The 12,029-nt window shown below is 37.8% G+C and overlaps 1 protein-coding gene across 12 annotated transcripts in view; it reads left to right on the top strand.

Annotated features, from left to right (window-relative positions):
* The window catches only part of LOC138146396 (ubiquitin carboxyl-terminal hydrolase 54-like), a 129,299-nt gene that overhangs the window by 70,555 nt on the left and 46,715 nt on the right, over positions 1-12,029 (top strand). For all 12 annotated transcript variants that reach the window (XM_069068234.1, XM_069068237.1, XM_069068231.1 and 9 more), the window contains 2 exons: positions 2,310-3,105; positions 6,463-6,555. In XM_069068234.1, coding sequence (XP_068924335.1) covers positions 2,959-3,105; positions 6,463-6,555 — 240 coding nt within the window. In that variant the 5' untranslated portion in view covers positions 2,310-2,958. The remainder of the gene's footprint in view (positions 1-2,309; positions 3,106-6,462; positions 6,556-12,029) is intronic.

Raw genomic sequence — 12,029 nt, 5'->3', positions numbered from 1 at the left:
GAGAGAGAGAGAGAGAGAGAGAGAGAGAGAGAGAGAGAGAGAGTTAGAGAGAGAGTTAGAGAGTTAGTTTGTAAGTTTCAGGCTTTGGAAATGGACACTTGAAATTGTACCTGCCTTCCAGACAGAGATAATTTTTGGTCACAATGAAACTTAGCACTCATATTTGTAATTTTATCATGCTTGGACAAGATCTGCCTCCCAGACAGAGGTAGTTTTTGGTCAAAATGAACCTTAGCACTTGTATTTGTAATTTTGTCATGTTTGGACAAGACATTTCTTTTGGGTAAACCTTGAAAGGAAGGAAAAGTTTGTGGCTATCCATCCCCTTCTAGAAGTGTCCTTATTTTAGAGTTTCTCTCCTTTACTCCCTCATTGGCACTTTTTTTTTCTCATTGGCATTCTTATTAGGCCAAAAGTATAGTTGAACAGTGGAATCAGTTCAGTCCATTTTATTAAGGCTTACCAGAGTAAGTGCTGGATAAGGGTTACATACCAGGAATAAAAAAGTAAAAGATGACAGTCCTCTGTCTGCATATAGGGTATAGTCAAATAGGAGAGTATAAAACATGTACAAATGTGAATAAAACAAGCATAAGTCCAAAGCCGAGGTCTAGAGTAAGTTTTAAGAAATAAATATTATGACTATTCTGAGAATAACACTGTTTTTTGGTATATTTTAAAATTCTCCATTCCCATCCTTATGAAGGTCTTACTCCCTATGAAACACTTGAAATTTTTGATGTACTTTGATCAATTAACAAGACATTCTCTCATCTTTTTTTTGTATTACCTTTGTTGAAATATGGGTAGCACTTTGCATGGCTAAAATAGCAGAGACACTGTAATGATAAATGTGAAATTATTACTTTACTAAATGATGTGTTTAGCAGTGGCTTAAAACATTTCTATTTTCTTATTCCCTACTCGGTTGCTTTTAAATTTGAAGTTATTTTTCTCTTTATTTTTGGATCTTGAGTTGACTTTTTAAAAGACTTTTCCTTCAGAAAGATCTCCTGCCTTCTTTCTTTAAATCGATCCCTCTCCTTTTAAACCTGGCTCCAAACTCACCTTCAGTATGAAACTTTTCAGCTTTTCTTATATACATATATAAAGCCACACTTTATATTGTATCCATTGCTAAAGCCCCACCCCAAAGATCCTTTTCATGACCTGGAGGTCTCAAAGGCTATTACAGCAGATACAAGTTCAAAACAATTCCTCATCAGATGGTGAGGCTTCAGTATGAGCCAGACTGTGTGTCATCTGAGAGTCAGTCTCGATTGTTTGGAGAGGTTTATCACCAGAAGGTTAGTTGGCTGAAGAGAATGTCAGTGGTAGCAACTAGTAAAAATAGTGATCTAAGGCCTAGAGAATGGCAATATGTGTCAGTGCAGGGGATGAAGTCACAGTTCTTTAGTACTTGGAATGTGTGTTTTCAGACATTTTCATTGACGTGGGTCTTCTTTCCATCATTTCAGGTTATGTGTTTTTTATTCTGGGTGGTTCTTGTGCAAAAAACGTATGTTTCTCTCTCTCCAAAGCTGTTAGCTCTTTGTATCTTGGAACTGTAAGAGTGGCAGAACAGGGCTTAGAGAAGCTACTTTTTGTTCCTCACAATATTGTTTAACATACAGATTTCTAAAACTTCATATTGGCCTTAGGTGCTTTCTTTTCATGATTGACTTTTGACAAAAAATGCTTGATTCCCTCCTGAACATGAGCCCTATCACCTGATGTTAAAGGATTTGGGTCCTTAATCTTCCCTGTCTCCCTGGCAGAGAATAGAGGAGACTTGCTTTTAACAAACTAGGAAGAATAGTCATATGCCTGTGATATTTCCCACATATGTGATAACTTTGTTTAGAACAAATTTCAAACTGATGGCTTGTCCTTCCCAGCTTCTAGATAAGTTTTCATAATTATACCCATAACCTATGTGTATTATAATAGAATGCATTTGCTTAGTGTAAACTCAGTGGCAGAGAGCTGTCAGAAACTAAGGTTGAGTGTATGCTTCCTCAATTTTGCTTGGTCCTGAAAAGTTGTATATTTGTTTTGGCTTCTTTTGAAATCGACTTCTGTCTCTACCCTTTTCAAACAAATTTCAGAGAAGTTTCCCAGGATTTAAGTCTCACGCCTTTTTTTCCTTCTTCTTATTTGATTTTATGTGGGTTTTTCTTTTTTTTTTTTTACATCAGGTTTTAAGTTTGTAGTGAGAGGTGAGGCAACATTGGTCTTGGCAGAACATAGCTAAGCCAGCAGAGTCATTAAGTGATGTAAGCTTTTATTTTTTTTTTTCCTTTCTAAAGCACTCTGGCAGGGCTGGCTATTCCAGTCACAGAAGAAAAGAGGAGACAGAGCTTTCTGATGTTCTGGATGGGTGACTAGAAGAATTTTTGGCAAATTGAAAACAAAGCACAATGCGCATCTCCTTCCAGGGTTGTCGTGGAATCTTTTTGCCCTTCTGTCGGAATTGGAGTTGTTCTTTTCAAGCCACTGGATGATGGAACAGGTCAACTATAGCCCCAGACAGCTTCATTTTACTCCTGTTTGTCTGCCTTTTCCCAGTTGGATTTTTGTCTTCAGTCCCAAGAAAAGTGTCCTTTACTAATCCTGGATGTTCCTGGAATTGAGGATTACAGTTTTTCTCAAGGGTTTTGTGGAGTTGCTGCCACTTTAGTGAAAGTACTGAATAGAACAACTTGCAGATGAACATGGATTCCCACTGTTTGCATCTCTCCTGTTTGGATGTTAGAATCTTGCTACTTTTAGGATCAGTTGAATGACATTCTTTCATCTGGACCTGGAGGAATACTTAGGCCCATTGTGGGGAATTACCAGCTCAAACTTTTGCTACTGAAATTGACTGCTCTGCACCTTCATTTCTGCTGAGCACTTAAGCAGGAGGAGACTCAAGTAGATAAAGACCCTCTCTGTGTTTGGGGCTAAATGTGAACAATGTCTTGGAAAAGGAATTATTTTTCTGTAGGACGGGGAAGTGTGCAGGGGATGTTTGCCCCACGGAGTACAACTTCCATAGCTCCTAGTAAAGGCCTCAGCAATGAGCCTGGACAAAATAGCTGCTTCCTCAATAGTGCCCTGCAGGTAAGAAGTCTTGAAGGTTTTTTTCTTGTATTATACTCTGATTTCAAATTGCTACTGTTGTATTTCTGTTAATTCATATAAATGTAGAGCTGTGAGGATTCCTGTGTACCTCAGAAGCCACAGTGCTTGTTTGTTTAATTTTCTCTCTGACCCTGGGCAAGTTCTTTCACTTACCTGGGCCTCAGTTGCCTAATTGATATAATGAGAATAATAACACTTACATGTGTGAAGGGGGCCAGAAGATCTCTTAAAATTCCTTGTAGTATTAAGAGCTACAATTTTGATTTTTTTAGTTTAGATCTCTGATACATTTTTCTTAAAAGTGAAACAGTCTCAAAATTTCTTCACTTGAAACAAAGTTCAAACAAATTTACCTTTCTCTTCTAGAAGTAAAAAATCTTTCCAGTCAAGTCAAAGATTTTTTTTTTAATGAATTGTAGCAGCCTTATGATATTTATGCTGTTAGTATATACAGCTTTTATTATGTTCAGTTCCATCCTTTTCCTTTCTGTCTTAGCATTCTTTCCTGTGTTGGCTCATAAACAACATCTGGTCAAACATGCCTGAACATTGCTGTTTGAAAGTGAATTCTCTAGTGGTGATTATCCACCCCCAGATTATTTTTTTGGGTACTCCTTGCCACCCCCACCTGTCCTAGGACTATCACATGTTAAGATTGCTCTGGCTGGAGAGACCATCAGGTTTTAGGGTCACCCTTTCTCCCCCAACAAGAAACCTAGCAGCTGTTTTTTACCTAGCAATTCTCTTCATTTGCACAAAGTGAAAGGACCTGAATGAAACTTATTCTGTTCACCTTGAAGATTAATGCCTAATTTACTAATGCCTCAGCAATTACACAAGCAAAATACTGTGAGGAAAAGAAAAGTAGCATGTTATGGTAGAAGAAGCACTGGACAGGGAGTTAAAGTCCCTGAGTTCCAGCCCTGGTGTGCCTGGAGCCTGTCTTCTGGTCTCTCAGGACCTTCTCGTCCTCATGTGTTAAACAAGGTGGTAGGAGTACAATAACTTTTACAGTTCCTTCCAATGCTCTAGTTTTATGAACTCACCTATACTTTGTAAAGTGTCTACATTGCTCAAGTTCATAGATAGAAAAGAAACCTTTTAAGACCCCTGAGGGGTAAACCTAGGAGATTCTTAATTTAAGCACTTTCATGAATCTCACATTCTGTGGAAGGCTTTTCCAGGTCCTCTTGCTATTAATGCCTTTTCCCCTTAGAGTACCTAATATCTGCACTGTATGGATGTATGCCTATTTATTTACATCTTATCTCCCCCATTAGATTGTGAGCTCCTTGAGGGCAGAGACTCTTTTGCCTTTGTTTGTATCCCTGCCATTTAGCACACTGCCTCTGAGAGTAAAGACTTAATATTTTTTTGACTGATGAACAATTCCCATTGGGTAAATTTCAGATGAGATTTGACAGTGTCCAAATAGATCTTTTTGAGTATCTGACCATGTATGGTATAAGCTCTAAAGTAGGCAGTATGGTCACTTGAAGTAAGTTCTTGTATTTATCTCTATTTCTAAGCTATAGGCCTATGTAAATAATTAATTTAGCCTCTTTAAATTCTCCTTACAATCTCAGGTAAAGTGATATTTGTGACTTCCTGTCTTAAGAATAACAATATTTAGGGGTGGCTAGGTGGCGCAGTGAATAGACCACTGGCCCTGGAGTCAGGAGGACCTGGGTTCAGATGCGGCCTCAGACACTTAACACAGAAACTAGCCATGTGACCTTGGGCAAGTCACTTAACCCCAATTGCCCTCCAAAAAAAAATTTGTACAATAAAGTTTGTTGTGGCAAAAAAAAGAATAATAGTATTTTGCAGTTTATAAAATTGGTAGGGGCTGTATGCCTTATTCTTTTTTTTTTTTTAAAGCAATTGGGGTTAAGTAACTTGCTCAAGGTTACACAGCCAGTTATTTCTGGGTGTGGTGGTAAGTATCAGAGCCCAGATTCGATCCCAGGTCATCCCTACTCTGGGGTGGTGCTCTTAATCACTGTGCCACCTGGTTGCCCCTAAGCAATTGGGGTTAAGTAACTTGCTCAAGGTTACATGGCCAGGTGTTTCTGGGTGGGTGCTAAGTGTCTGAGCCCAGATTTGATCCCAGGTAATCCCGACTCTGGGGCTGATGCTCTTACTTGCTGTGCTACCTGGCCACCCGGTATGCCTTATTCTTAAAGAAGAATATACTGAAGAATTGGGGCAAGAGTCTATCCTAACTGACCTCTGTGGTGTATTGTGTATTAGACTGAGAGCTGTCTTTAGAATCGAGACTCTGAGGTCTAGTCCTGCCCCAGAACATTCTGTTCTTTGATTTGCCCTGGGCACATCCATTCCCTTCTCAGTGACCCAGGCAGCTCTCAAAACTATAAACTGCAGAGGAGGTAGAAGTCCCTTGGTAGAAAGAGTTTCCTCACTTGGAGTTTTGTGTTGGTTTTTTTTTTTTACAAGAGTGAAATCACAGTTCCAATTTTTTTAAAGTTAAAAAATAGTTAAAATTTTATAGATTGAAACTTATTATTTGTATGGTTTACTATTGTTAATTTGTGATAAGAAAAGTAGTATATTAATTCCCTTTGTGACGTGTCATTGGCTTTGGTGTATTTCAGCATTTCAAGTTTCAAAGAACTTGTGTCTTCTGAACAGTTGCCATAAGAGAAACCATAAGTTATACTTCCTTAAAAACTCAAGAATCCTTTCTGCCTTTTAGTACTATCTAATGTTGCTACACACCCTCTCCATAGGAGAAGGCTTCTGAGATACTGCTTTCTAGGGATTTCAACCCATGTTTTCTACATTCTTTAGAAAATAGTAAGATCTCTTAAGTTTCTCTCCTTTCTGTAGCCACAGAGTTTTCTAAAAGGTAAGAAAACAAAAATTGGTAGCCTTAATACAAAACTCATTCCATATTAGATTCTGAATGGTAGTATTCTATACTCTTTCAAATGTAGTCCATCATATTGAGCTCATGAGATAATTTTTTAAAACTGTTTGTACCTATTGCACCTTTCAGCATAGTAAATCTTCACAGCCCAAATTTTCTTCCTTAAATTTAATTTTTAGACCATCATGACCATCTATGCTTTTCATGTTTTTTCTTTTTAAACATGATATTGTTTCTCTGTTGCCATATGCCCTTCTTGCTAATTTTCCTATCCCTTTTGATGTCTATCTGATGTACTAGCTTGAATATCTTCTACTTTTACCCCCTCCCCAAAGTGACTTATCCATTATGATATATGTTGGTTTTATTCTTAATAGGATAGATAGACTGTTAAGCTACAGGACATTTTTGTGCAGAATGATGAAATGCTTTCCCACTTTCATCAGGTTCTATGGCACTTGGACATCTTCCGTCGCAGCTTTAGACAACTCACTACACACAAGTGCATGGGAGACTCCTGCATCTTTTGTGCTCTCAAAGTAAGTGTGTGAATCGCTCCTGTTGCATTTCACTAGCAGCACATTCCTAATGTTTTAATTGGCAGTGTTGTTCATTTGAGAGCTGCTCCACCATTAGCTGCTCCCAAGGTGTTAAACCTTGGTTTTAATAGTTGAGTTTTCTGAGTCTCTTTTGCATCTGTCCAAGTGCATTGCTGGGGCCTCTTCAATTGAAATACTATATTTGTTGTTTGAGTAATTACATATTTTCTTTTTACTAATATAAGAGTATCTTATATTGAGATACTTATATATTTAAGTATCTTATAATGAGACACATAACTGATGAGTTTTTGCTAAAGTAGAGTTTTACAGTATTCTCTATTCCCACTAGGAGTTGCTGGTACTCAAGACGGGTGTTTTTTCATTATCATAGATATTAAATTTTAAGTGTTGTCCTCTTTGTATTACTTGACCCTAAATTTGACATTCATTTCTGAATTCCAAGAAACCTAGTTATTTATTTAGATGTCAAATAAAACAAAAATAGACTGGAGGAAGGGAATAGACCTCATTAAGAGAACTTAATCCTAGGGAAAAGAATTACAGTTTTCTGCTGCTATGAAAGTTAGAGGGCTTCCCAAATGAGAAGTCTGTTACTAAAGCATTCCCAAGGCTTTGGAGTGATGACGCAGAAGGGGGCACTGAAAAGAGGAAGTGATTGCCTTCCACTTGGTTCACCAACCCATTTTGGCCTGGTGACTTTCCTGGGTTCTATTCATGCAGCTGCAAGGTGGAATGGTTGTGGTGGATAAGACTTCCTGGATTCTTAAATGAGTTCCCAGAAGCCCTTGTCACTTTCAGAAAGCGTTCAGAGTAAGTTACTGGTGCACCTGGATGAAGTCAGTTTGTGTCACTGTGGCTAATGTTTTCCACTTTGGACAAAGAATTGTTATATCCTGGCCAAAAAAACTACATGAGACACCTGGGAACATCTTGAGGATGTAAGGAAATGAGAAGAAATTCCCTACAGTTTTGACTTTTTTTTTTTTAAATTGTAAGTGATTCCAAATCCATCTCTCTCCACATCCACACATGTTCATACGTTAGGTTCAAATGAAGATTGCGGAAGCCAGATTTCTTTAGAGCTGTGTCTGGAAATCATGGCAACTGACACTCTTGAGTTTATTAAGTATGAAGTCAGAACTGCTAAGTATCTTCTAGGAGCATTCCTTAGAGACATTTCATTTGAATATCTCACTTTATTACCTCTTGGTTCAGAAATGTAATTTTCCTTCAATCCTTTGTTTATAAATCCTTATGACCTTAAAAAATAATTAATTATGGCACAAAACGGAGTAGAAATAATGAATCAATTGAACTTTTTCTGCATGAAACTGGTAGAATTAAGCCACAAGTGGATGGCATATCTCTGAATCATGCTTTCCCATACAAGTCAAACCAAAACAACAAATTACTAAACTGCTAAGTTTCATCTAGTCGAGTGCCTTCAGCTTTGTAGAAAGATGCCATTAGGGCTGGTTTATACAGAGTTACTGGATTCTAGCAAAATATCTGCTGCATCAACCCCTTCTTACCAGAGGGAAGCCTGGGCCTTGCCATGAAAAGTAATAAAAGAGCATTGTTATGGAAATTTAAAGACAGGGGATATCCCTGAATGGAGGGGTCATGTTGAACAAGATACTTAGCTCTGCTGGAAAAGACTGGTGAGCTTGTACACATTTTCTGTGATGCCCCTTAGAAACCAGGATATCTCTAAACTCAGTACCAGTTTCCCTCTCCCCTCCACTTTTCATTTTCTGATCATGTGAAACACTGAAAAATAAATTTATACTTTCCATTTTAGCCAAACTACCATACTTATTCTGTGCACATACCTTGCCTATCTCTAAAACAATACAAATGTCATTCCCCTTGCCTGGAAGGCCCACACTCTTCTGCCAAACCACATACCTCCTCTACTTCTAAACAATGCTTAAGACTAATTCACCTCATCAAGTTTTTCCATACTAGTGCTCCTAATTATAGTGCCTACCCTTATATATTAAAAAACAAAACAAAACCCTCTGTTGTGTTATTGGTTTCTTGGGAAGAGGTACCTTATTTTTTTTTTTTGTTTCCCCTATAGTGCCTAATATATTTCTTGGAATGCAGTAAACACAACATCTAATTGTTGAAAGAATGGACAAATACTACATGTAATTTTTATGAATTATGTATTCTATTTTTGTTCCTTTCTGGCCAGATGTAGACAAACATACATGCACATGCACATGCGTCTAGACAAACTTTTCTTATTTGATTCCTTAGATTTTCTAAAATTCCTTGCAAGCTGATATCTTATTTTCTTTCCCATAATTTCTTTCTCATAAAGGTGTGGCATTAGTAGGCAGAATTGACTGAATAATGAAATTATGTGTATCAATCCTGATTTTTAATGGAAGATTCATTGTAGTCGTTGTCTACTCAACATGGCCTCTTTTGTCTTTTCAGGCTTTGTCCTGAGTTTGACATAGGGATTTTTTTCCCATAGAATTAATGAAATAGTGAGACTTTAAATTCCATTCTGTTAATTAAATTTAGCAAATCTTTATTAGTGATTTTTCTTTTGTGAGTGTTAGTCTTCAGGAAATGTCTGCTGAATATGTAAATTCTTTAACAATGAAATTCTGGATATTTGAAAGCATCTATATAGTTATTTGTATAGTGGATGCTTACTAAGTATTACTGAGAAATTTAAAGAAGGTGAGATCAACTACAAATGACCTATATAGAAAGATGCTGTTCACCTCCAGAGAAAGCACAGGTAGATAGAAATATGCATAGTGTGGTTTTGCATATATATGTGTATGTTTATATATGTGTGTTTTTATACTTGTATGTGTGTATCTGTGTCAAATGGTGGCTTTCTCAAGTGTTTCATGGGTGGGAGGGAAGGAGACAGTTTGGAACTTAAAATGTAGCAAAAATAAATAAATAAAGAAGTTGGACTACTGACAGCATTATCTTCTTACTCTCCCCTAAAGTTCCATTCTGATGTCTTATTACAGAATGGAGGTGACCCTAGGCTTTCAAGGACTCTTTTAAAAGAGCACCACTAAAGCTATGCCTTGTCAAGTTTGAAAGGCTTTGAGTGTTGGCCTAGTGATGCACTAGCTAGCTTTCCTCTGAGCGTCAGCCTAGCTAAGTATGTGAGCAACAGCAATAAGGCTATTTTGGCCTGAAGTGAAGGAGAGGGTTATGTAATAAGCCTGGAAAACAGGCTGTAGCCAGAATGTGAAGCATTTTGAGTGCTTTGGGAAGAGTTTGTGTTTGTATTTGACTCCAGAGGCAATAGGGGGCCACTAGAGCTTTGTGAGCAGAGAGTGGCATGCTCATAACTATGCTTTAGCAGCGTTGCTTTGACTGCTCTGTGGAGTAAGGAATAGGAGTGCGGAAAGATCCACAGTTAGTAAACTATTGTGATAGTCTAGGTCAGCGCACACTAAGTTAGGAAGAGCTGCTGGGAATGCAAAGAAGGGAGATGCAAGAGATGTGAAACAGCTCTGCCTTGTTTAAAGGCACACTTAATGGGTTACTCATTTTTTACTTTCATCGGATAGTTTATGTCAGGTATTCATGTGCATTTTTCCTTCCTTTGAACCCCTATACCTAGATCTTTGAATTGACAATTAGAAGAGGTCTTTACCTTCCTCCTTTTCTGTCCAAAATCTCCATTTTGCTACATGAGGTCTGTTTTCCTATTTCTTTTAACCTTTACTGTTGCATGCCTGTAGCACAGAGCTCTTACATATTATTCATCTTGAAAATCTGCTGTTTTCTCTGCCGTAGTGCATGACTTGACTTTGGTGTTCACTTATTTATTTATCTCAGTTCAGAGGAGGAAATCCGTCCTCTGTACTTAGTATGCCACAATGATTTTGTTCTCCTTCCAGGGATTGTGCTGGAGCCTTTGCAGTGCCAGGATGTAAGACAGAGTGGTTTTTGTTAAAGGCAAAGAAGAATGTGGTATTGATTGATTCAATTCAGCTAGTCTCCCTAATTAGTGAGTGTGTGTGTGTGTGTGTGTGTGTGAATGAATATCAGTTTAAGGCAACAAAGGCAGGAAAAATGTACAGTTTTGGACAAAGTGGTGTTCATTAATAATGCAAACCTATGACTAAAAAACTTTTAGACTATTCTGATGGGAAAGGAAAACTTGTGGTAGTTCTGATGTCTTGTGAATTTGAGGCATCAGTTGTTTAACAAGTATTTGTTCGGTACATGTTACGTCACCAGCACTGGCTAAGATGCTTTGCTACCATGAGTAAGTGAAGGAGAGAAGTAATAAGAAATAGTATGATTCTAAAGTAGTATAAAAAGTTATTCATTATAATTTGGTAATAATTAAAATGTTTCATCTGTATAGATCAGTAGCATTGGAAGGAACCTCAGAGATTACACCAGCTCCAGATGGGACTACCTTCATATTGTCCAGGAACCCTACCTAATAGTCCCCAGGAAATGATTCTGTACTTTCCCATAGTAACTTGGTCTATTGCTAAGCAACTCTTAGAGTCAGGAAGTTTATTCTTACATCTAACCTAAACACTTCCTAATTCCTCTGACTTGGTCATCTGTATAGATGAACATGTGGTCTTTGCAATTCTTTGTAGCCTTGAAAACTTATTCATTTGCTCATCTTTTTAAATATAAACTCACTTAACCAGTCATCAGTTATTTTCTAATCTTTTAATGAGGGGCAGCTAAGTGGTATGGTAGAGTGCTGGGCCTGGATTCGAGGGTTCAAATCCAGGCTCAGACATTTACTAGCTGTGTAACCCTGGGCAAGTCATTTAGCCCTCTTTGCTTCAGTTCTTCATCTGTAGACTGAGCTGGAGAAGAAAATGGTAAACAACTTCGGTGTCTTTGCCAAGAAAACCCCAAATGGGGTCGTGAAGAGTCAGACACGACTGAAACAACTAAGCAACAGTATTACTGTTTGAAAAGCCCTGTGTTAAGGGCTGCAAGTAGAAAGAAAAACAGTCTCTGCCATCACAATATATAAATAAATAGGTTACTTACAGGATATATATAGTAATAATAATGATGATGATAACAGTCAACATTTATATAGCACTTTAAGGTTTGCAAAGCATTTTTCCACATTTGACACTCACAAAGTTTTTTCCAAAGTTTGACACTCACACTAACCCTCCAAGGTAGGTGTTATTTGGGGGTAGCTGGGTGGTGCAGTGAATAGAGCACTGGCCCTGGAGTCAGGAGGACCTGAGTTTAAATCTGGCCTCAGACACTTAACACAAAAAACTAACCGTGTGACCTTGGGCAAGTCACTTAATCCCAGTTGCCCCTCCAAAAAGCAAAAAAAAAAAAAAAAAGAGGTAGGTGTTCTTCTTATCATCATTCTACAAAAGAAAATTCCCCTAAGAAAGGTTCAGGGTCATACAGTATGTCTGAGTACATACAAGATATGGTATATAGAGGAAACAAATACA

The sequence above is a fragment of the Petaurus breviceps genome, unplaced genomic scaffold, assembly GCF_028583685.1.
Source record: "Petaurus breviceps papuanus isolate PSGF00001 unplaced genomic scaffold, PetGlider_PUasm1.0 90762, whole genome shotgun sequence".
NCBI lineage: Eukaryota > Metazoa > Chordata > Mammalia > Diprotodontia > Petauridae > Petaurus > Petaurus breviceps.
The sequence above is the reverse complement of the archived record's forward strand: the minus strand, read 5'-3'. Positions and strand labels throughout refer to the sequence as shown.